Source organism: Centruroides sculpturatus, unplaced genomic scaffold, assembly GCF_000671375.1.
Source record: "Centruroides sculpturatus isolate CEXI.00-Female unplaced genomic scaffold, Cexi_2.0 scaffold1344, whole genome shotgun sequence".
Classification (NCBI taxonomy): domain Eukaryota; kingdom Metazoa; phylum Arthropoda; class Arachnida; order Scorpiones; family Buthidae; genus Centruroides; species Centruroides sculpturatus.
The window spans coordinates 129,023-156,653 of NW_019385699.1; the positions used below are offsets into that span (position 1 = coordinate 129,023).

At 29.1% G+C, this 27,631-nt stretch overlaps 1 protein-coding gene across 1 annotated transcript in view; it reads right to left on the minus strand.

Annotated features, from left to right (window-relative positions):
• The window catches only part of LOC111641311 (tudor domain-containing protein 1-like), a 35,864-nt gene extending 11,716 nt beyond the window's left edge, over positions 1-24,148 (minus strand). The window contains exons 1-7 of the mRNA XM_023387461.1: positions 23,998-24,148; positions 18,103-18,202; positions 14,991-15,226; positions 12,224-12,268; positions 6,773-6,872; positions 3,660-3,895; positions 880-937 (exon numbers count right to left, since the gene is read on the minus strand). Coding sequence (XP_023243229.1) covers positions 880-937; positions 3,660-3,895; positions 6,773-6,872; positions 12,224-12,268; positions 14,991-15,226; positions 18,103-18,202 — 775 coding nt within the window. The 5' untranslated portion in view covers positions 23,998-24,148. The remainder of the gene's footprint in view (positions 1-879; positions 938-3,659; positions 3,896-6,772; positions 6,873-12,223; positions 12,269-14,990; positions 15,227-18,102; positions 18,203-23,997) is intronic.
• Positions 24,149-27,631: the final 3,483 nt, after the last annotated feature.

Genomic DNA, 27,631 nt, shown 5'->3' on the forward strand with positions numbered 1-27,631 from the left:
TATTTAAATTTTGAAATTAAGTTAATGAAGTAACTAATATACAAAATGTCAACATCTACAATTGAAATTGGTCTCTTTCACCATTGATAATGACATCAGGGTTGACTTTGATAATGCACGATTACTGCACAGTGTGATGACCAGGCCAACCTAAAATATCTCAAACAGCTGGAGATATTTAAAGCATTTAAGAGGAGAACATCAATCAATTTTAAAGAAATGGACTTGTTAGCAGCTGCGTGGAGGGCCTACTTTGTCAAGTTTGTCATTATAATTCATATAAACATCAAATTTCTTTAAAAATAGGAAGCTAGTTCGAAAAATAATTTTTATATGCAACATTGAACATGCGCATATCTTCATGATGTACAATTTTTTAAATTCTTAGAATTCGCTTTTACAAACATTCCAATACATAGAAACCTGATGATGACCATTAAAGATGAAGGAAAACATTTGTTCAAAAGAGAATTAACTGCTGGTTTCTAGGTAATTGCTTATTTATTTATAGTTTTATTAGTCCTGGCATGTTGCACTCAATTCTTGCTAATGTGATAACTTTGTTACAATGTGTGACTAAGAGTGACAAAAAGATTGTAAACAGTTTCTTTGATGTTGCTGTGACAGTAGTGCTATTACAGACTCCTAGTGGCTAGAATTATAACTATTCTTAAAACTATGCTTAGTTTTCAATGTTGAGACAAACATTCCTCCAAAATTTTATAAACTATGTCTAATAGTTTTGTCTCCAGAGTAATATAAGCAGTATACTTTAATTATAGACATCCCATATTAATTCAAAATTCAGTAATTCTATATTAATAAATAACAATACTAATACTAAATGATACTAAATAAAAAAAATAAATTAAATCTTACTATGAACTTTTACAGAAAGAGTTTTCTTTCCAGCTGCTTCAGTAAACCAAGTAGTAGCCTGAAAATGTTTTTAGAAAAAACTTTTTTAGCATTAGGTTATAAACTTGTTTATAAATATGATTTTGATCAAATGAGATGTCAATAAAAAATTTTCAGCAAAAAGATGGTATTGGAATCATATGAAACCTTTATTAATCAAATGAAATGATGATAGTAATAAGTGATTACAGTATCATAGCAAAGGGACAATTTTCTGTGGAACAACAGTATAACTTAGAAAAACCTTTAGTATCCTGTAAGATTACCCCTTATTTGGGTGTATAGTCTCAATTTTCAATAAACTGCTTCCTTTGAAAATGGCTTTCCATCATGCTAATGGTGAGGACAGTGTGCTGTTCAATAGTAAAGGCAAAACTAAAGTTTCAGTTGTCTTCCACATTATAACATGATAACTGTTTGTTCCCAAACATAGCTGCACTTTTTCACTGCAGACAATACACTACCAACCAACAGCAGTCTCTACTTCTGTGATGATGGTGGGGTGCTATTATAGTGGTTGTCATGCAGGGAAATTTATCTTAGTCATCTGCCAATGTTACAGAAAGAGACAGTTCTATAGCAAGTCTCACCTGTCTGCAATATTAGACAAAGACACTGTTACAGCTGTTTGCACTTCTCTCAAAATCAGATAATCATCCCTCCTGGTTATCTGTCTGGGGTGTCCAGAGCCTGATATCAGATATGTATGTCTGCCCTGATATGTCCACTATCACAGCACTTCTCACAGTCTAGTCAGAACAACCCAGATGGTGGACAATTAAAAAAATAAAACAAAAACCACCATCCTGCATTCATAAGCCAATGTATAGCCTTTGTCAAACTCCATCAATCTTGTTCTAATGTCTGACTGTGCCATTCATACAGGCATGCCTGGTGTTTAAAGATCTTCAAACAACGGGTAGACTAAAAATTCTGAACACAGTGAGCTTCTGTGAGCCAAAACACTCACAGTTCACTGTGTTCAGTTGACTTCATACTGTCACTGGAATCCCAATATCTATACTGGAATAAAACAATTTTAAAACAATTTAATGCTAACGTGAATCTTTTGGTTTTGTGATTCCTGGCATGCAATTGGACTACAACTGCAATCATTTATATATCTACCCAAAACAGCTGTATTCTGAGTAATCAAACAATTCTATCTAGGTATGTGACTTTTGTCAATGAGTGTTTATCATCAATTTATAATATTTCACAATATAGATTTTTATGTTTTAAGATATGTTTTAAGCCACATTAGACTTTCACTTGATGTTTTATATGTCTCATTAACTTTGAGGACAATTTAGATTTTAGTAGATAAACATTCAGAAATAATTCTTTAGGATAATGGAATCAACTGTAATCTGACATTTTTTTAAATTTTAGTTCTATTCATTGAAAACTGAAAGATCTGTATACATTGCTTCTACACTGCTACAGAAATGCAAATTAAAATTTTTCATATTTTTTAATTAAACAGAAATAAAATAAATGCTCATATGTGATAAATGGATAGAAATAATACAAACAAAATTTTCTAGGAGAGATTATATTTATCTTCAGTCAAATACTTTCTGATATGATAAAAGAAATTTGTCAACTTCTTATTGACAATAAAGATTTAAAATATTTTTGATCTTGAGAATAGCAATTCCTCATTTGTGGCAAAATTTCAATTTTATTACAGAAAATGTTTTAAATTTGAGAAAATACAATAAAAAAATCCTTTAAAAAATAATATCATTACAAACAAAAACAGTTAATACTTAATAGTTTCAACATTTTTTGGAGGCTATTTCACTAATTGAAAATGTCCATGTAATAATAAACAATTTGCACACAATATCCAAAGATGTCTTCCTATTATCTATCTATAATAAAAATAATAATCCAAAATACATAAAATCTTTTAATACTCATTCTTCACCAGATTCACTATACAAAGTGGCCTCTAATGGTTGGAGTTTTAAAATATTTCACAATTGAAGAATCACAAAACCAAAAGATGCATTTTTATCATCATAATTTTTTAAAGATTGTCTATTATATTTTGAAAAATGTTAAATAATTTTCAGTTTTGTTCAGTTAAAGAATCATGAAACCAAAACTGTGTTAAGGAAAACATTATTAATAGTACTGTATCTTGCTTTATCAAAAAATTTAATAAAAAATTTATTTCCAAACTTGCAGTCTACATTTTATATTTTCTGGAAATATTAATAAAGAGGTAACTGCCTTCCCAGTATGACTTACCATTAAACAACTTTCTTGTCAAACTGAGAATTAAATCATAAATCTATTGAAGCTAGAATCAGATTTTATGGATATTGTGTAAAAGATATTTCTTCTTGGAAAACTATTATAGAAAATTCTGAAAATCTTTTCATTTCTAAAATTTTTCATTTAATTCTCAAAAGATACCAAATAAATTAATGTTACATTCATTTTTCAGAATTATAACATAATCAAAGGATTAATTATTACAAAAATACTCTTGCATATTCTAATTTAGAAATTCTGTGCCTTACTTTTAGAAATTCTTTTTCAAATTAAAAAAAAACTTGCATTCCAAACAACTTTATGCTATTCTTTTGAACATTTAAAATGTTTCCATACCAAAAAGATGACAATTTAAACTAATTAGTCTAACATATAGTTACTTCTAATTATCAACAGCAAAGCCTGAATTATATTATTGTTTCTAATTATTAAAAAATATATTTATGAAAACTTACCTTATTAGACCATTCATTACCATCCACAGGTGCAATATCAACAAGCGCACATTTTACGGCTTGACATGGTAGTTTTATATAGTCGTCAGCAATTTTGCGTAATTTTTTATATGGTAAAATTTCAGTATTACCAAAATCAACATAAAATACTTCAACTTTGGCACTTCCCGGTAAACTTATAATCTGAGCACGATACCACTGTTTGTCCAAACTGTACTGAGCAACACATATCATACCTAATAAAAGAAATTTAAAGTTATGAATAAATATAATTAAATAACAAAATAACTATAATAAATAGAGTAATATTAAGATAATTATATTAAAATACATTTAAAATTGAACTAATGTTTTAAAACTGCTTTTAAACATACTTTTAAAACTATATAAGCACATTAGAAAGGCATAAAATTGAAGTTGGAAGTTTATTTAGTATTGATTATATGTATATATACACGTCTGGTTAGGTTTGTCCTAGGTTATGGTATGATAGGTTAGTTTAGTTAGTGAATAAGTTAATGCTAAAAAAAAAATAATAATAATAATAATACAAATAAAAAAAATTGGGGGTCCTGCTTGTTTGTCTATGTAGATCCATTTGTCTCATCTAATTTGTCATTGTGTTTGTTTTCTTTTCGTGCTGTCTGTCTAGCTGTTAAGTAGTATTAAGGTTTGCGATTGCATTCAGTTTTATTAGTATTAAGTAGATATAAGTCTTCCTACTAACAACCACTTGGCACTAACTTCTACACTTAGATATTCATGGCAGCACTCAATTATTGGTGTACACTACACTCAGGTTTTTTTTTAGACTCTTCGGGGACTATGGCCTCGCAGCCTAAAAACTGTATGCCAACATCAAACATAGAGGGTGCTGTAGGCATATATATGCCATTCAGAGGGATCCTACCTTTCTCTACTGTCTATCTCCTCTCCCTCCTTCTTCCCTCACCCTCTTTTCTGCCAGCTAAACACCTCATGTATGGCCAATGTCTTTCTTATACGTATGTATATATTAATAATATAACTTTTCACTCCTTTAATCACATCAAAACATAAAATGCTTTATTAAAGGTAAACTATTTTTATTTGACAATTTATTCATATTTAAACTAAGAAAATAAAAACATAATATATGTATATGCCTGTAACATAAATCACAGAAAGGTGATTAACATGCAAAAAAGTTTGAGTTTATATGCAGTGGAATCAAACTTGACTACGGTAAAACTTAGTTATTTTGAAACTTAAGGGACCAAAAAAATACGACTTCAAATTATTCGAGCTTTTTTCAAATCAAAGATTTTTGTAATTCTTAAATAAAATTATGACATTACCTTATACAATGTCACTTGTTTGCTTACAAATGTGTTAATATTACAAGTTCTTACTTAGTAATTTAAGCTATTTTAAGAAAACAGCCAGTTGGCATATACTTAATGAAATTACAATCAAAACAAGATCTGAAAATAACATAGCAAAGAAGCTTTGATAAGAATTACCACAAATTTCATTCAAGATTTTCAAGAGTTCAAGATTATGAAAATCATGTGATCTGATGAAAAAAGCTTTATTAATGGCTAAAGCTGTAAGTATGCATTCTATCGAGAATATGCACATGTATTTAATCAAGTTTGGAATTATTAAAACAATAGGTTTTTGCAAAAAATGTCCAAAATAATTAAATGCTAGACAGATTTCAACCATAAAAATAAAAAATAAAACTCTCTCTTTTTCTCTTCATGTGTACACTGTCCGAATTACCTTGAAGGGTCATCCAATAAATTAGCAACGTAAAATTGGTAAAACCAAACTGCCAGTTGAGCATGGAAACTTTCTTATAAACATATAATATGATGGAAGATTTCGAATTAAAGGATATTTTTGTGGGTCACTGGACAAGATAATGACTTCAAATTTCATTATATGCATATTTTGAATTAACTAAACTAAAATATATGCAAAATCCTATTCTTTAGGCCAGGACTAGACTTGACTTCAAATTACACAATACTTCAAATTATCCAATATCAAAATAATTACTGCAATCTGTCATACTCTTCCCATTTTATCATACAAACTTTCTATTAAAAAAAGAAAAAATATCACCTTGATCTTTTTTGTGAAAAAAATAAAACATATCTTCCTTTGTGTTTTTCATTTTTATGCTTTTTCAGAGTTAATTTTTCCATTTGTCATTCCCATCATGAGATGAAACTAGCAATGCAGAGATCAGAGCCAAAGAATGAGATACAGTAGAACCTCGGAAACTCGGCCTAATGTGGACCGAAGGGTGGCTGAGTTTGTGAAAATGCCGGGTTATCGGAAATAGGGTTTAAAAAAATCAGTGCGAGTGTTTCCTCAGAAAATACTGTACTGTACTTGTATGTATTGTTTACTTGAGAATATAACAGAGAATAAACTGCCCGAATACCCTTAAACAAAGGAAAAGTACGTCCTTTATGAAGGCATAGAGCCTTTACTACATGAAAATGAAAATTAACGAATACACTGTGTACAGTAATTTACCTGATAAGACAGACCTCAGAAAAATACTTTATGAGAGCTTTTATACTTTTATAAAGCTGTCTATAATGAAAATTAATTAACTAAGGATTTTTTTGCTCTGCCAGGATGTGCCCGAGTTATCCGGAGTGCCGGGTTATCGAGAGCCGAGTTTTCGAGGTTCTACTGTAGTTTCATTGAAAAAAGTAGAATGTTTCTACAAAATTTATCAAAAACCCTCAATATTAATGTCTTGGACACATTAACAAGTTTTTTATAATTCAAATCATATATATCTATTTGTAAGACATTGACACAAATTCCTATAAATTAAAAGTCTGAATCAAGACTAGACTATAAAAAAAAGACAAACATCAATTAAAACTATTACAATAAAAAATTCATGGTTATTTTATAATGGAAACTTATTACAGTGAATATAGATTACAATAATTATTGAAAATATTTATTGAATATCCATCAAAGCCTTATATTACATGTAAGTTAACAAATGCAACATATTTCTTACTTTTTATAGTTAATGTTATTTTTTTAAACAACTACTATTACAGCTAATAAATATTTTCTAAAAACACTTCTTAACTTACCAATTTCAGGTGCAACTATTAAATGATCACTGCCAGAACTGTTATAACTTGACTGCATTTCAAAAATAAGATTACTCAAGTATCGAGCATTTCCTCCCATCTGAAATAAATATATGATAAAATTTTTAAAAGTGTAATATTTATATTGTAATCAAATATTATACATTTAATTGAATATAATATAATTGAAAAATTGACTCATATAAATTTTGATTTACATTTCAGGAAATATTATGCTATTTTAATATGCTATTTTGAAATGTATGTTTTCTCTTTTTACTGCAGAAAGAACATGATATTTCAAGATATTGAAGAAATATGTCTCGATATAAGCTTTATAAGAAAAATTTCTAGTTTGGTACTGTGCATTTAAGTATCCACAATATTTCCTATAAAATTTATAATTAATTCTATGTTTATATGTTTAATTAATTATATGTTTATTGGAATATTTAAATATATATTTTTGGCATTTTATTAATGGGAAATGTTATAACATTCACTTTGTAAAAATATATATAATTTATTATGAACTACTCCATTAATTTTGAATGTATTTTGATGGATACAAGAAGAGAAGCACATAGAAATTATTCTGATGGAGCGAATATCTCTATATATAATTTGTATACAATGTCAAATGTTTTTTCCTATTTATAGATAAGTTTTACATGTTTAAACTTTTACAATCAGTATATTGTCTTACAGAAAATTAATGCTATAGAAAAAAAAGCAATTTCAAATACATAAAAATCTTAATTTTAAATATTAACTATAATTTCTTGTTTAAATAGTTACAAAACATTTTCTAGCATCTACATTTTACAGTCAGATGGTAAAGGTAGTTAAGACAACAGCTCTAAACAAATTACCATCATAAAAACCAGCAACATTTAAAATTCTGGTGGTTATCATATTTTATTAAAAAACTATATTTTTAACTATTTTAAAATTGCAAAATTTTAATTTTGAGGGTAGGAATGGGTTTCATAAAAAATTGTAAATGCTAATAATGAGTAAAATCATCATTAAGTCCAACCCTAATGGGGATATACAAGACTCCTTTTATCTCACACCCCTCTGTAATAAACAAACCTCCCTACAAAATTTCAGAAAATTTTGACAAAAAGCACAGGAGTTATTAAGCTTCAAACAGGATGAACAAAATCTATCTCCAAACCCACACTAACATCCATACATACAGAAATTACCCCCCTTTTTTTTTGCATTTCTCAACATTTCAAGGTGTCCTAAATCCACATATGTAAAAATCTTGAGGGGGTTATTTTTTGACTGATTACCATACTTTCTCTCTGTTGTATGTAACAGCTGGGAAAGTAAAAAAAGACTTCGATATATATGATTGTATCTTGTAAGCCTAAATAAAAAATAAATAATGCATTTTTTTCTTTATATATAATAACTAATTATTTTAGATGTAAACTCCAAAATTTAAAAATCATTGTAAATGTTCCATAAATAGAGCAAAAACAATGTTTATCTACATGTAGATCTGAAGTTGAGCTGTAAAGCACTTTGAAAATGTTTGTCAAACATTAAACAACATGCTGGAAAGTGAAAACATTGTTTGTGTGATATTTTTATTTTATTTTCCAGTTTGAATTTCTTTTTTCAAAATGTATCACCAATAATACCGTAAATCACCAAATGTTCGCCTAAATATCGGGCTATAATATGGCTAATTAAATGATTGGTATAAAGTAATTTGTCATTAGAGGTAGACGTTAGGCGCCATCTCTTAAGTAGGCCTCTAATGACAAATTACATTATACCAATCATTTAATTAACCATATTATAGCCCGATATTTAGGTGAACGTTTGGTGATTTATTGTATACTACTCGGGCTTTACGATGTTATTATATGTACAATAATACTGTATTTTCGCAAAATGATCATCATGCCAGTCTATCCAGGGAGACCATGAAATCAGATATTTCTGTATGAGAAAAGCTGACATGCCGGTTTAAATGAGGTTAGATCACTCTCTAAAGGTGCATTAAAAAACCAAGAAGTTTTTATTCTAAAATTGAAACTGTCGGTATTATTTCAAAAACTACAAATATATGTTTAATTTCTTCATTCTGTCTTCTTTCTAACCACTTAAAATACTCTTGGAATTCCAAAAGTTTCTTTTTTTATGTATATTTTATTATTTGATTCAAAAACACAAAAATAAACATATTAAATTTAAACTCAGTAAATTATCTCCTCTTACACTGATTAACATCTGCTTCATGTGAAATTTGAGAGGAAGGTGTTTATTTTCAGATTCATAGATGGTCAGTGTATCCCAACTGACTAATTACTACTACTACTAATGTCAATAGCTTGTTAATTGTTTTATTGTCTAGTATATGATAACTCTCTTCCTGATTTTAAGTTTATCAAATTACAATGTTGTTATTTTACTGTACTTGAAGAATGTTTTCTTTAACATTTACTTAACAACTAGTTTTGTTAGATCTGATTAATTTTATATTTTAGTCATAGTTTAACCAGTATTCCAGTCTCCCCCATTTTTATGCGGCATACTGGTCATTCTGGGAAAATACAGTAATTATTGGCAATCAACGTGTTAAATAATAACAAACTTGAGATAGTAAATATGGACATAATATGTACCAAAGTTTTTCAACATAACTCTAAACTTTTATTGGTGCTCATAACAACTTTTTAATTGTCCAAAAAAATGAGGAATATTTTTGCATTCTCAAAGCTATGAACTGATTTACAATCAAAATTTTAGTCTGCTATATTTTCAATAGTAATAATAAAAATAGTTGATTTTTTTATTACATACCACTTTTGTTAGCTTAACAAATTGTTGTCTTGATAACATGTAATAACTTGTGACAATATGGTCACACGAGTTTAAGTCTACAGATTGTATAGAGAATTCAACAAAATTAAAGAAATGCTATATAAAGTATATAAATCAGCATTTATTAATGAATAAAACATTTTTCAGTACTTCCTTGTCTCATCATCAAATCTTCTATGTATTAGATAGAAATCAAACCAAAAACAATGCAAGGAACCAAGGAATGTCATTACCCCAACATCAGGTTGTAATATATCCAAACTAAAGTAACATATACATTCAAATTTGAAAGTATTTACTATATTTTACAGATTGAAACAAAAATTTTTATAATCTAGAAGAAATTTATAAGAAGACATTTTAAGCTATCTTCAGATTCTAGTTTACAAGAATTTTAAATGTAAAAACTATGAAGCATTTAAGGAAATGCTATAATCTTTAGTAATTACTGGATTATAAAATATAGTCAAACCTCAATTAACAAACTTAATTTATTCCTAAAACTTGTTCTCAAACCAAAACAAATTTTCCCATAGGAAACAACATAAAATGGGTTAATCTGTTCCTGACACCCAAAACAAAGTGCTATTTTTTATTTTTTAGCTGTATTTCATGCATGAAAAAGCCTAGACATGCAATGCAATATAATATTATATCATCTCTATCTATTGCTACTTTATATATACTGTATATTAAAAGCAAAATGTTCTGTCACCGTCAACAGAAACTTTACAAAAATGTGCTATAGAGACAAAATTCCACTTGGATAAACTGTAACCAAATCAATGAAGACAGACAAATACTTTACCCACACTTTCAGAAATATTATGTTTCAATTGATTTGATTTCAATTTTAATTTTAAATTAATTAATTTTGATTTTATTTTTAGTTTTAATTAACTGGCTACCTAGTATTACTAAATACTAATTATTATTATTATAATTTATAATAATATATTAATAAATTTTTTGTAATTTAATTTGAAATAAGCACCTTTAAACACAAATTTGTGGATGTCATTTATATTACATGATTGTCAATTAAAGCAATTTTTATTTAATTTGATCTAAATTCAATTGCAATGCATACCGAAAAACAGAAGTACAGTAGAGCATCGATTACACAGGTCAACAGTGGTTTTGGTGCCCAGATATTTTGAGTTGATTTCATATGAATTTGATGTCCTGAATTCAAATATGACATTAGTTTTTGCCTAGGAGCTCTAATTTTTAAAATATAGCATTTTAGCGAAATATACGTTTCAATATCTTAAGTTACATCCAAGGATCAAGTAAAAAAACTAAACACGGAACTTTTATTATAATATTATGCAAATATTATTCTATACAAAGATAGAGGAAAAAGTCATCAATAAAACTAAACAGTTACACATTGAGGAAGCTTCTTTTCTTTGACTTTCATGAATGTATTTTGGAGCAATCCCTTTTTAAACTCCAGCAGTAATCTGCCATCATATGCGTATCCCATCTTCCTTGGTAGCAGTCCTCCATAGTTTTAATATCCTGGTGAAATCTTTCACCTTGTTCTTCACTGGTTTCTCCTAAATTTTCAGGGAAACGATCTAAGTGACTGCGTAAATAGTGCACCTTAATACTCATATTACACCAGTGAAGATCTTATTGCCGTTCCTTCCCAACTCCGTCTCGCTGGGTCGTTTTCTTGTGTTTCACGACTCAATGTAATGAATCAGGTTCGTTGGAAAGCACACCGCCACACTCAAATTGAATATATTTACAGTTTATTTACAGTAGTAGAAAGTACAAGTTAGAAAACATAGTATATGTACAAGATGACCATGCGTGGTGAATTCACGTGCCAGGTTGGCATCTGGGAACTAATAATCTTTGGAGAGACCTCAATCAGATTGTGGAGTCGGCTCAACTGCACGGTCGGTCCGGTCTCAGCACTAACCCGTCTCTAGGAAGATCAACAGAGGAGAACACTCTCTCTTTACGCTCAGCGGGCTTCCCAAGTGCCTGAGACANAATTACAGTTGAAGCTATGCTAATGAATCAAATTCAGTGAAGAATATTGTGGTTAAGAATTTTTAAATAATATTTAAAATATATATATATATTTTAGCATTATTTACAATATCCTGTTTTAAAAATAACACATTATATCTTAATATATTTTAGGAATATTTTCATAGACTATGTCATTGATTACAGGTGTCTCTCTCACATACAAGACATCGTGTTTAATCGCATTGCGTTTGCATTCGGATTATATATTTTATATTGAAGATAATTATATTTATTTGTGTTTCAATGAGAGACCTTGCAACAGTCTTAGTGTGGGAATACCAAGTGGTACAGACCCACAATCTGTAGAAAAAGATCACTTTTTTTTTTTTCTTCGTTCTTTTCTGTGGGAAGTTTTCTATATTTTCAGATATCTTACTGATAATAATTTAGTTCCTTTTTTTTTATTTCCATTAAGAGTATTGAATGTAAAAATAGTTCATTAGAATTATAGGGAATCAGCGCGCGACGCGACGTGGCAATTACGCGCGCTGTTTCGCTCTTCGAGTATAATGGCATGCTATGGAAAAAAATAAATTAAATCTTATTATTAAATGTGACAGAAAGAGTTTTCTTTCCAGCTGCTTCAGTAAACCAAGTAGTAGCCTGAAAATGTTTTTAGAAAAAACTTTTTTAGCATTAGGTTATAAACTTGTTTATAAATATGATTTTGATCAAATGAGATGTCAATAAAAAATTTTCAGCAAAAAGATGGTATTGGAATCATATGAAACCTTTATTAATCAAATGAAATGATGATAGTAATAAGTGATTACAGTATCATAGCAAAGGGACAATTTTCTGTGGAACAACAGTATAACTTAGAAAAACCTTTAGTATCCTGTAAGATTACCCCTTATTTGGGTGTATAGTCTCAATTTTCAATAAACTGCTTCCTTTGAAAATGGCTTTCCATCATGCTAATGGTGAGGACAGTGTGCTGTTCAATAGTAAAGGCAAAACTAAAGTTTCAGTTGTCTTCCACATTATAACATGATAACTGTTTGTTCCCAAACATAGCTGCACTTTTTCACTGCAGACAATACACTACCAACCAACAGCAGTCTCTACTTCTGTGATGATGGTGGGGTGCTATTATAGTGGTTGTCATGCAGGGAAATTTATCTTAGTCATCTGCCAATGTTACAGAAAGAGACAGTTCTATAGCAAGTCTCACCTGTCTGCAATATTAGACAAAGACACTGTTACAGCTGTTTGCACTTCTCTCAAAATCAGATAATCATCCCTCCTGGTTATCTGTCTGGGGTGTCCAGAGCCTGATATCAGATATGTATGTCTGCCCTGATATGTCCACTATCACAGCACTTCTCACAGTCTAGTCAGAACAACCCAGATGGTGGACAATTAAAAAAATAAAACAAAAACCACCATCCTGCATTCATAAGCCAATGTATAGCCTTTGTCAAACTCCATCAATCTTGTTCTAATGTCTGACTGTGCCATTCATACAGGCATGCCTGGTGTTTAAAGATCTTCAAACAACGGGTAGACTAAAAATTCTGAACACAGTGAGCTTCTGTGAGCCAAAACACTCACAGTTCACTGTGTTCAGTTGACTTCATACTGTCACTGGAATCCCAATATCTATACTGGAATAAAACAATTTTAAAACAATTTAATGCTAACGTGAATCTTTTGGTTTTGTGATTCCTGGCATGCAATTGGACTACAACTGCAATCATTTATATATCTACCCAAAACAGCTGTATTCTGAGTAATCAAACAATTCTATCTAGGTATGTGACTTTTGTCAATGAGTGTTTATCATCAATTTATAATATTTCACAATATAGATTTTTATGTTTTAAGATATGTTTTAAGCCACATTAGACTTTCACTTGATGTTTTATATGTCTCATTAACTTTGAGGACAATTTAGATTTTAGTAGATAAACATTCAGAAATAATTCTTTAGGATAATGGAATCAACTGTAATCTGACATTTTTTTAAATTTTAGTTCTATTCATTGAAAACTGAAAGATCTGTATACATTGCTTCTACACTGCTACAGAAATGCAAATTAAAATTTTTCATATTTTTTAATTAAACAGAAATAAAATAAATGCTCATATGTGATAAATGGATAGAAATAATACAAACAAAATTTTCTAGGAGAGATTATATTTATCTTCAGTCAAATACTTTCTGATATGATAAAAGAAATTTGTCAACTTCTTATTGACAATAAAGATTTAAAATATTTTTGATCTTGAGAATAGCAATTCCTCATTTGTGGCAAAATTTCAATTTTATTACAGAAAATGTTTTAAATTTGAGAAAATACAATAAAAAAATCCTTTAAAAAATAATATCATTACAAACAAAAACAGTTAATACTTAATAGTTTCAACATTTTTTGGAGGCTATTTCACTAATTGAAAATGTCCATGTAATAATAAACAATTTGCACACAATATCCAAAGATGTCTTCCTATTATCTATCTATAATAAAAATAATAATCCAAAATACATAAAATCTTTTAATACTCATTCTTCACCAGATTCACTATACAAAGTGGCCTCTAATGGTTGGAGTTTTAAAATATTTCACAATTGAAGAATCACAAAACCAAAAGATGCATTTTTATCATCATAATTTTTTAAAGATTGTCTATTATATTTTGAAAAATGTTAAATAATTTTCAGTTTTGTTCAGTTAAAGAATCATGAAACCAAAACTGTGTTAAGGAAAACATTATTAATAGTACTGTATCTTGCTTTATCAAAAAATTTAATAAAAAATTTATTTCCAAACTTGCAGTCTACATTTTATATTTTCTGGAAATATTAATAAAGAGGTAACTGCCTTCCCAGTATGACTTACCATTAAACAACTTTCTTGTCAAACTGAGAATTAAATCATAAATCTATTGAAGCTAGAATCAGATTTTATGGATATTGTGTAAAAGATATTTCTTCTTGGAAAACTATTATAGAAAATTCTGAAAATCTTTTCATTTCTAAAATTTTTCATTTAATTCTCAAAAGATACCAAATAAATTAATGTTACATTCATTTTTCAGAATTATAACATAATCAAAGGATTAATTATTACAAAAATACTCTTGCATATTCTAATTTAGAAATTCTGTGCCTTACTTTTAGAAATTCTTTTTCAAATTAAAAAAAAACTTGCATTCCAAACAACTTTATGCTATTCTTTTGAACATTTAAAATGTTTCCATACCAAAAAGATGACAATTTAAACTAATTAGTCTAACATATAGTTACTTCTAATTATCAACAGCAAAGCCTGAATTATATTATTGTTTCTAATTATTAAAAAATATATTTATGAAAACTTACCTTATTAGACCATTCATTACCATCCACAGGTGCAATATCAACAAGCGCACATTTTACGGCTTGACATGGTAGTTTTATATAGTCGTCAGCAATTTTGCGTAATTTTTTATATGGTAAAATTTCAGTATTACCAAAATCAACATAAAATACTTCAACTTTGGCACTTCCCGGTAAACTTATAATCTGAGCACGATACCACTGTTTGTCCAAACTGTACTGAGCAACACATATCATACCTAATAAAAGAAATTTAAAGTTATGAATAAATATAATTAAATAACAAAATAACTATAATAAATAGAGTAATATTAAGATAATTATATTAAAATACATTTAAAATTGAACTAATGTTTTAAAACTGCTTTTAAACATACTTTTAAAACTATATAAGCACATTAGAAAGGCATAAAATTGAAGTTGGAAGTTTATTTAGTATTGATTATATGTATATATACACGTCTGGTTAGGTTTGTCCTAGGTTATGGTATGATAGGTTAGTTTAGTTAGTGAATAAGTTAATGCTAAAAAAAAAATAATAATAATAATAATACAAATAAAAAAAATTGGGGGTCCTGCTTGTTTGTCTATGTAGATCCATTTGTCTCATCTAATTTGTCATTGTGTTTGTTTTCTTTTCGTGCTGTCTGTCTAGCTGTTAAGTAGTATTAAGGTTTGCGATTGCATTCAGTTTTATTAGTATTAAGTAGATATAAGTCTTCCTACTAACAACCACTTGGCACTAACTTCTACACTTAGATATTCATGGCAGCACTCAATTATTGGTGTACACTACACTCAGGTTTTCTTTTAGACTCTTCGGGGACTATGGCCTCGCAGCCTAAAAACTGTATGCCAACATCAAACATAGAGGGTACTGTAGGCATATATATGCCATTCAGAGGGATCCTACCTTTCTCTACTGTCTATCTCCTCTCCCTCCTTCTTCCCTCACCCTCTTTTCTGCCAGCTAAACACCTCATGTATGGCCAATGTCTTTCTTATACGTATGTATATATTAATAATATAACTTTTCACTCCTTTAATCACATCAAAACATAAAATGCTTTATTAAAGGTAAACTATTTTTATTTGACAATTTATTCATATTTAAACTAAGAAAATAAAAACATAATATATGTATATGCCTGTAACATAAATCACAGAAAGGTGATTAACATGCAAAAAAGTTTGAGTTTATATGCAGTGGAATCAAACTTGACTACGGTAAAACTTAGTTATTTTGAAACTTAAGGGACCAAAAAAATACGACTTCAAATTATTCGAGCTTTTTTCAAATCAAAGATTTTTGTAATTCTTAAATAAAATTATGACATTACCTTATACAATGTCACTTGTTTGCTTACAAATGTGTTAATATTACAAGTTCTTACTTAGTAATTTAAGCTATTTTAAGAAAACAGCCAGTTGGCATATACTTAATGAAATTACAATCAAAACAAGATCTGAAAATAACATAGCAAAGAAGCTTTGATAAGAATTACCACAATTTCATTCAAGATTTTCAAGAGTTCAAGATTATGAAAATCATGTGATCTGATGAAAAAAGCTTTATTAATGGCTAAAGCTGTAAGTATGCATTCTATCGAGAATATGCACATGTATTTAATCAAGTTTGGAATTATTAAAACAATAGGTTTTTGCAAAAAATGTCCAAAATAATTAAATGCTAGACAGATTTCAACCATAAAAATAAAAAATAAAACTCTCTCTTTTTCTCTTCATGTGTACACTGTCCGAATTACCTTGAAGGGTCATCCAATAAATTAGCAACGTAAAATTGGTAAAACCAAACTGCCAGTTGAGCATGGAAACTTTCTTATAAACATATAATATGATGGAAGATTTCGAATTAAAGGATATTTTTGTGGGTCACTGGACAAGATAATGACTTCAAATTTCATTATATGCATATTTTGAATTAACTAAACTAAAATATATGCAAAATCCTATTCTTTAGGCCAGGACTAGACTTGACTTCAAATTACACAATACTTCAAATTATCCAATATCAAAATAATTACTGCAATCTGTCATACTCTTCCCATTTTATCATACAAACTTTCTATTAAAAAAAGAAAAAATATCACCTTGATCTTTTTTGTGAAAAAAATAAAACATATCTTCCTTTGTGTTTTTCATTTTTATGCTTTTTCAGAGTTAATTTTTCCATTTGTCATTCCCATCATGAGATGAAACTAGCAATGCAGAGATCAGAGCCAAAGAATGAGATACAGTAGAACCTCGGAAACTCGGCCTAATGTGGACCGAAGGGTGGCTGAGTTTGTGAAAATGCCGGGTTATCGGAAATAGGGTTAAAAAAAATAAGTGCGAGTGTTTCCTCAGAAAATACTGTACTGTACTTGTATGTATTGTTTACTTGAGAATATAACAGAGAATAAACTGCCCGAATACCCTTAAACAAAGGAAAAGTACGTCCTTTATGAAGGCATAGAGCCTTTACTACATGAAAATGAAAATTAACGAATACACTGTGTACAGTAATTTACCTGATAAGACAGACCTCAGAAAAATACTTTATGAGAGCTTTTATACTTTTATAAAGCTGTCTATAATGAAAATTAATTAACTAAGGATTTTTTTGCTCTGCCAGGATGTGCCCGAGTTATCCGGAGTGCCGGGTTATCGAGAGCCGAGTTTTCGAGGTTCTACTGTAGTTTCATTGAAAAAAGTAGAATGTTTCTACAAAATTTATCAAAAACCCTCAATATTAATGTCTTGGACACATTAACAAGTTTTTTATAATTCAAATCATATATATCTATTTGTAAGACATTGACACAAATTCCTATAAATTAAAAGTCTGAATCAAGACTAGACTATAAAAAAAAGACAAACATCAATTAAAACTATTACAATAAAAAATTCATGGTTATTTTATAATGGAAACTTATTACAGTGAATATAGATTACAATAATTATTGAAAATATTTATTGAATATCCATCAAAGCCTTATATTACATGTAAGTTAACAAATGCAACATATTTCTTACTTTTTATAGTTAATGTTATTTTTTTAAACAACTACTATTACAGCTAATAAATATTTTCTAAAAACACTTCTTAACTTACCAATTTCAGGTGCAACTATTAAATGATCACTGCCAGAACTGTTATAACTTGACTGCATTTCAAAAATAAGATTACTCAAGTATCGAGCATTTCCTCCCATCTGAAATAAATATATGATAAAATTTTTAAAAGTGTAATATTTATATTGTAATCAAATATTATACATTTAATTGAATATAATATAATTGAAAAATTGACTCATATAAATTTTGATTTACATTTCAGGAAATATTATGCTATTTTAATATGCTATTTTGAAATGTATGTTTTCTCTTTTTACTGCAGAAAGAACATGATATTTCAAGATATTGAAGAAATATGTCTCGATATAAGCTTTATAAGAAAAATTTCTAGTTTGGTACTGTGCATTTAAGTATCCACAATATTTCCTATAAAATTTATAATTAATTCTATGTTTATATGTTTAATTAATTATATGTTTATTGGAATATTTAAATATATATTTTTGGCATTTTATTAATGGGAAATGTTATAACATTCACTTTGTAAAAATATATATAATTTATTATGAACTACTCCATTAATTTTGAATGTATTTTGATGGATACAAGAAGAGAAGCACATAGAAATTATTCTGATGGAGCGAATATCTCTATATATAATTTGTATACAATGTCAAATGTTTTTTCCTATTTATAGATAAGTTTTACATGTTTAAACTTTTACAATCAGTATATTGTCTTACAGAAAATTAATGCTATAGAAAAAAAAGCAATTTCAAATACATAAAAATCTTAATTTTAAATATTAACTATAATTTCTTGTTTAAATAGTTACAAAACATTTTCTAGCATCTACATTTTACAGTCAGATGGTAAAGGTAGTTAAGACAACAGCTCTAAACAAATTACCATCATAAAAACCAGCAACATTTAAAATTCTGGTGGTTATCATATTTTATTAAAAAACTATATTTTTAACTATTTTAAAATTGCAAAATTTTAATTTTGAGGGTAGGAATGGGTTTCATAAAAAATTGTAAATGCTAATAATGAGTAAAATCATCATTAAGTCCAACCCTAATGGGGATATACAAGACTCCTTTTATCTCACACCCCTCTGTAATAAACAAACCTCCCTACAAAATTTCAGAAAATTTTGACAAAAAGCACAGGAGTTATTAAGCTTCAAACAGGATGAACAAAATCTATCTCCAAACCCACACTAACATCCATACATACAGAAATTACCCCTTTTTTTTTTGCATTTCTCAACATTTCAAGGTGTCCTAAATCCACATATGTAAAAATCTTGAGGGGGTTATTTTTTGACTGATTACCATACTTTCTCTCTGTTGTATGTAACAGCTGGGAAAGTAAAAAAAGACTTCGATATATATGATTGTATCTTGTAAGCCTAAATAAAAAATAAATAATGCATTTTTTTCTTTATATATAATAACTAATTATTTTAGATGTAAACTCCAAAATTTAAAAATCATTGTAAATGTTCCATAAATAGAGCAAAAACAATGTTTATCTACATGTAGATCTGAAGTTGAGCTGTAAAGCACTTTGAAAATGTTTGTCAAACATTAAACAACATGCTGGAAAGTGAAAACATTGTTTGTGTGATATTTTTATTTTATTTTCCAGTTTGAATTTCTTTTTTCAAAATGTATCACCAATAATACCGTAAATCACCAAATGTTCGCCTAAATATCGGGCTATAATATGGCTAATTAAATGATTGGTATAAAGTAATTTGTCATTAGAGGTAGACGTTAGGCGCCATCTCTTAAGTAGGCCTCTAATGACAAATTACATTATACCAATCATTTAATTAACCATATTATAGCCCGATATTTAGGTGAACGTTTGGTGATTTATTGTATACTACTCGGGCTTTACGATGTTATTATATGTACAATAATACTGTATTTTCGCAAAATGATCATCATGCCAGTCTATCCAGGGAGACCATGAAATCAGATATTTCTGTATGAGAAAAGCTGACATGCCGGTTTAAATGAGGTTAGATCACTCTCTAAAGGTGCATTAAAAAACCAAGAAGTTTTTATTCTAAAATTGAAACTGTCGGTATTATTTCAAAAACTACAAATATATGTTTAATTTCTTCATTCTGTCTTCTTTCTAACCACTTAAAATACTCTTGGAATTCCAAAAGTTTCTTTTTTTATGTATATTTTATTATTTGATTCAAAAACACAAAAATAAACATATTAAATTTAAACTCAGTAAATTATCTCCTCTTACACTGATTAACATCTGCTTCATGTGAAATTTGAGAGGAAGGTGTTTATTTTCAGATTCATAGATGGTCAGTGTATCCCAACTGACTAATTACTACTACTACTAATGTCAATAGCTTGTTAATTGTTTTATTGTCTAGTATATGATAACTCTCTTCCTGATTTTAAGTTTATCAAATTACAATGTTGTTATTTTACTGTACTTGAAGAATGTTTTCTTTAACATTTACTTAACAACTAGTTTTGTTAGATCTGATTAATTTTATATTTTAGTCATAGTTTAACCAGTATTCCAGTCTCCCCCATTTTTATGCGGCATACTGGTCATTCTGGGAAAATACAGTAATTATTGGCAATCAACGTGTTAAATAATAACAAACTTGAGATAGTAAATATGGACATAATATGTACCAAAGTTTTTCAACATAACTCTAAACTTTTATTGGTGCTCATAACAACTTTTTAATTGTCCAAAAAAATGAGGAATATTTTTGCATTCTCAAAGCTATGAACTGATTTACAATCAAAATTTTAGTCTGCTATATTTTCAATAGTAATAATAAAAATAGTTGATTTTTTTATTACATACCACTTTTGTTAGCTTAACAAATTGTTGTCTTGATAACATGTAATAACTTGTGACAATATGGTCACACGAGTTTAAGTCTACAGACTGTATAGAGAATTCAACAAAATTAAAGAAATGCTATATAAAGTATATAAATCAGCATTTATTAATGAATAAAACATTTTTCAGTACTTCCTTGTCTCATCATCAAATCTTCTATGTATTAGATAGAAATCAAACCAAAAACAATGCAAGGAACCAAGGAATGTCATTACCCCAACATCAGGTTGTAATATATCCAAACTAAAGTAACATATACATTCAAATTTGAAAGTATTTACTATATTTTACAGATTGAAACAAAAATTTTTATAATCTAGAAGAAATTTATAAGAAGACATTTTAAGCTATCTTCAGATTCTAGTTTACAAGAATTTTAAATGTAAAAACTATGAAGCATTTAAGGAAATGCTATAATCTTTAGTAATTACTGGATTATAAAATATAGTCAAACCTCAATTAACAAACTTAATTTATTCCTAAAACTTGTTCTCAAACCAAAACAAATTTTCCCATAGGAAACAACATAAAATGGGTTAATCTGTTCCTGACACCCAAAACAAAGTGCTATTTTTTATTTTTTAGCTGTATTTCATGCATGAAAAAGCCTAGACATGCAATGCAATATAATATTATATCATCTCTATCTATTGCTACTTTATATATACTGTATATTAAAAGCAAAATGTTCTGTCACCGTCAACAGAAACTTTACAAAAATGTGCTATAGAGACAAAATTCCACTTGGATAAACTGTAACCAAATCAATGAAGACAGACAAATACTTTACCCACACTTTCAGAAATATTATGTTTCAATTGATTTGATTTCAATTTTAATTTTAAATTAATTAATTTTGATTTTATTTTTAGTTTTAATTAACTGGCTACCTAGTATTACTAAATACTAATTATTATTATTATAATTTATAATAATATATTAATAAATTTTTTGTAATTTAATTTGAAATAAGCACCTTTAAACACAAATTTGTGGATGTCATTTATATTACATGATTGTCAATTAAAGCAATTTTTATTTAATTTGATCTAAATTCAATTGCAATGCATACCGAAAAACAGAAGTACAGTAGAGCATCGATTACACAGGTCAACAGTGGTTTTGGTGCCCAGATATTTTGAGTTGATTTCATATGAATTTGATGTCCTGAATTCAAATATGACATTAGTTTTTGCCTAGGAGCTCTAATTTTTAANCCCGCAATTTAAGGGATTTTGGAACGGGAACTTCCGACCAATCACAACCCTTTTTTATGCCCAAACAGCTTACACTCAGGTCCACCGTCATCCGACGAGAGTGAAGCTTACACAAACGTCCGCCACTTGTTTACGTTCGTTTGCTTACCATTACCGTCTGACTGCAAGTGGGTCCAATTAACAAAGCCGGCGCTTCCTTTGTTTACCCTTGTTTACAAGTCAATACTTTACAAGTGGTATTACCCAACCGCACGTGGGTCCAATTGACAAGGTCGCGCCTCTTTTGTCCCCACTCTGCTAAAAGGTCACTACTTTACAACACCCAAGGGATTTGAAACTGTTAAGCATCTCGTTTACCAGTTCAACATAATTTTCAGCTTTGCATTTGCCTAGAAAATTTCTGACAAATGCAACAAATGTAGTCCAGGCTTTCCACTCAGTTTCATTCATCGAATTTACAAGGGCAAGATCGTTAACGAGTTGTCTTATTTGTGGGCTGTCAAATATTCCTGCTTTAATTTTTTCTATACTTAACTGAAGCATAAGAATTTTAGAAAGGCTTAGGTGGGGCATAGCACAAAAAGGCTGGGAAACACTGATCTAGACACTGCATGGCTAGAACTTACAAACTTACCTCAACTCTAGTTGAAGCATTGAATGTCAATTCATTACCGAATGCTTACTTCATTTAGTGGATTTACCTGGAATTAACTGGACGGCAGACTAACAAAGGGGAAAATATACAGGAATCAATTCTTGCATATGTGATTTAGAACTGTACAAACTGGAATTAGAGCTGCACATTTCATGTAGCACTGTACATTAAAAAAACACAGATCTAAAAAAGTTGAGCTGATAGAGAAAAACTGATTTCATATTTGGATTCAGCAACCCAAATTTAGCTAAAATCAGTTCTAAAATCCTAGGCACCAAAAAAAAATTTTTTTTTGTAGGCTTGTGTTATCCGACTCAATTGGGGACTGGGGTTGGTCAGATAATTGAAAAGTAGGATAACCGAAAAGTATGAAAAAATCCATTATTAGTGTAGTATATTATTATATCCCATGTAATTAGTATATCGCTATTAACCTACTTCATGTTGAATTTTCCTCCATGTTAAGCCTATAAAACTTTTCTTAAAATAATAATTATCACTATTGCATTGTTAAAAATTAGAAAATTAAGCCTCGTTTAAATACTGGCTCCCTTTCATGGTCGAGCCAGTGTTGCCAGCTAAAACACGTAAAAATACTATTAAAGTAGCCAAGACATAGCCAAATATTGTAGTGCCACATCACTAGCGGACATTTGAATTTGCCGACTAGAACGCGGTTGGTTAACCGAGGTGACGGTTAATCGAGGGTCGGATAATCGATGCTCTACTGTAGTATCTTACTCACATGCACATTGAAATCTAAGTTGAATAACTATGTTGTCAATGATTTGTGTTGCAATGTCTAATGACAAGAGGCAATTTCTGTGCTGCTAACTTCTGAATTGGTAATCCAGTCATTAAAGAAAATTGACAGCTCAACCAATCAACATAAGAAGTATAAGGAGTTGACCATCTGTGGATGCAGTCCATGGATGGACCATCTTGCCAAGTAACCTGTTAGGCAACTGAGTCATCATATGGCAACTAGGGCATTCAAAATTTGTTCATAAACTGAATTGTTCATAAACAGGAGTGTTCATACCTGAGGTTTGACTATATTTGACTTTAAATTGTTTATTTTATTTTTTACTTATGTATAATTTAAATAGCTTTTATTATGCCCAAATTTAGTTTAAAAATATATTTATAATTATTTAAATACCTGTTGAACATAAAAATGCTGTGGATTAACAACATGACTCAAAAGAACACTGAGTTTCTTTCCAATTGCCAATGGTTCTGGTGGATAAAACTGACGACGTTTCGCTCTGTGGATATAAGCTCTTAATTCTGTGTAAATTTACAAAAAGTGAAAAACTGAATTAAAAACAACCTTAATTTTTGAATGAAATATTACAAAGTAAAATTTATACACTTGATATTGTTTTAATTAAATATTTTTGAAATCAATTAAAATTTTATTTTAAGGATATACTACTCAAAAACTTTATAAACTGCAGCCAAATTTATTATCAATTTCAAATGTTTTCAGTCATCTTTAATGACCTTTATCAAAAGCGAATGAAAATCAAATGCTGACTGATTTGTATTAACGATAAATGCATTTTGGAATGCTTTAAAAAAACTTTTAGTGCGTAGAGCATTCCAAAATGCATTTATCGTTAATACAAATCAGTCAGCATTTGATTTCTGTTCATTCTTGATAAAGGTCATTAAAGAACATTTGAAATTGATAACAAATTTGGCTGCAGTTTATAAGGTTAAGGTTTTAATAAAATTAATCTCTTCATAGAGTGCATATCCTTGTTACGATATGCACTCTACAAAGAGATTAATTTTATTTTAAGCTTATAAATGTTTCATGTCTGTAAGACTGTTTTCAATAAAACTTAAGCTATCTTTGTTACTTTGATTATTTTCTCCTTCTTTCCTAATTAACTGATATTGTTTCCAGATTACATTTTTTAATATATAAAGAAGATACTTCAATCATTGAAACTCATCAAAATCATTCAAGTTATGAGAATACTGAAAGGCTTTCAGTATTATCATAATTTAAACTTAAAGACAAATTTAAGGAAAAACTTAAATCTATTTTTTACTGTTAGCATGCTATTCTTAATTGATTAGTTACATTAACTCAAAATAAAATTTGGATTCATAGCTTTAAAAAAAGAATTCTGCTAATTTACTAATACATTACTTATCTTGTTTAACAATAAAAATTAATTTTAAATACAGGAATATTGTTGAAAAAGCATGCCCTGATTCTAAAAACTTATTGCACAGATACTACTAAATAAATACAGGTAACCCCCGTATAACACAGTACTTACTTTCTAACACAGATCCACTCTAACACGGTTCGAGAATTGGGAACATCCCCCATATAACATGGTGCTTTTATAGCACGAGTTCACTCTAACACGGTTCGAGAATTGGGAACATCCCCCATATAACATGGTGCTTTTATAGCACAGGTTCACTCTAACACAGTTCAGGAATTGGGTAAAACCCTCATACAACATAAAATGTAATAAAGGGTGTGTTCTTTTATACCTCTGCGTAACTCCGTGGAGCATTCTAATTGTTTTCGTGACTACTTTGAATAATCTTTCAACAAATAATCCCATAACCAATAACCATTTAATGGTTAAATTATACAATTGGGATCCTTCTTTTGTTTCTAAAAGCTCATTTTAGAATTATAGATTCCTCTAACACGATATTATCGATAGTGTGGGCGCTGCCATCTTTCTTTCACCGTCATTCCTAAATGCCTACAAACAGCAGTGCACTCCTGTTGCAAAGCGACAGCTATTGTGAGGGGTTAAGCCATGGATATCGAGGGGTAAGACTGTAGTATCACTTACTCGGCAACTATTCTCTAGAATAGCCCTCTGTTTGTCTAACAAGGACGGTTTTTCTATTCAAAGAAATCGAGGGTGGAGGGCTTTAACCAATAAGTTCATTTACAGTTTGAATGTTAATTTAAAACGGAATTAGATGATTGCGTAATCATCCCTTTCCTTCCGTCAGGATTCCCGACACCAGTTAATCAGTTATTTTACACGCGGATTAACACGCGTTATCCTTAAACTCGGGATTCGGAGGAGCTAAGGAAACTTGGATGAAATTGAATGTCTAATAGGAACCAAGCCATTTTATAAAACAAATCAAAACATTTAATGAATCAAATAATAAAATATACAAGGAATGAATCTAATCTAAATCTAACTTAATCTATCTTATTTCTAGATCTGATGCGTGAGAGAGTTTACATCGATCTGTCAGAGCTTATATTACCTTCACCGTATCTTTTGTATCTGTTCTGTATGAGGATCTTCTTCCTTCTTTAAGTATTTCTCTTCTTCTATTTTCTATGGGAAGTTCTTTTGAATCTACTTTCCTTTCAACAATCTTGTCGTATGCTATACATTTATTTTAACGTTTTTTGTATGACGACTTCTTCAACGAACACTTTCGTATGACTATATCTTTCTTCGTATCGTTGTCTTTCCAACGGCCGGTCTTTATCGTATGTCGGATTTCTTGCGTGGCAATACCTTGTTTCGACGGACTGCCTCAAATGGCGGGAAAATGTCCCTTTTATCTGGTCTTCAGTAACATGTGCAAAACTCGACTCATCCTGAGTTGGCCTGGGAAAGGAAATCAACTTCCTTTCAAAAATCTGATGTTTCCTCCGTTTTTAGATAAAATCTTGTTGAAGTTTAAAATATTATTTTTTATTATTTTAAATCTTTTCTCTACTTTGTATTTATCTCTCCCCTTGAACGTTCAGATCTCACACTATTAACAAATGCACCCACAAACTGTTACCAGTTGATGATGCTCATGCTGAGATCATCATATCAGATGAATAATCCTCTGGTAAAATATTTACTTAAATAATAAATATTTTATCTATGAAAAAAATGAATAATAAATCCGATTTAAATAAGGATTTAGCAGCATGTTTTTTTAATTTTTGGAACCTANATATATAATTTATTATGAACTACTCCATTAATTTTGAATGTATTTTGATGGATACAAGAAGAGAAGCACATAGAAATTATTCTGATGGAGCGAATATCTCTATATATAATTTGTATACAATGTCAAATGTTTTTTCCTATTTATAGATAAGTTTTACATGTTTAAACTTTTACAATCAGTATATTGTCTTACAGAAAATTAATGCTATAGAAAAAAAAGCAATTTCAAATACATAAAAATCTTAATTTTTATTAAAACATCAATAATCACAACAACAATTCTCCTCCTCCTGCGTTTTCCTTTTTTTTTTCTTTATATATAATAACTAATTATTTTAGATGTAAACTCCAAAATTTAAAAATCATTGTAAATGTTCCATAAATAGAGCAAAAACAATGTTTATCTACATGTAGATCTGAAGTTGAGCTGTAAAGCACTTTGAAAATGTTTGTCAAACATTAAACAACATGCTGGAAAGTGAAAACATTGTTTGTGTGATATTTTTATTTTATTTTCCAGTTTGAATTTCTTTTTTCAAAATGTATCACCAATAATACCGTAAATCACCAAATGTTCGCCTAAATATCGGGCTATAATATGGCTAATTAAATGATTGGTATAAAGTAATTTGTCATTAGAGGTAGACGTTAGGCGCCATCTCTTAAGTAGGCCTCTAATGACAAATTACATTATACCATATTATAATTAGCATAATAATAGCATTTAATTAACCATATTATAGCCCGATATTTAGGTGAACGTTTGGTGATTTATTGTATACTACTCGGGCTTTACGATGTTATTATATGTACAATAATACTGTATTTTCGCAAAAT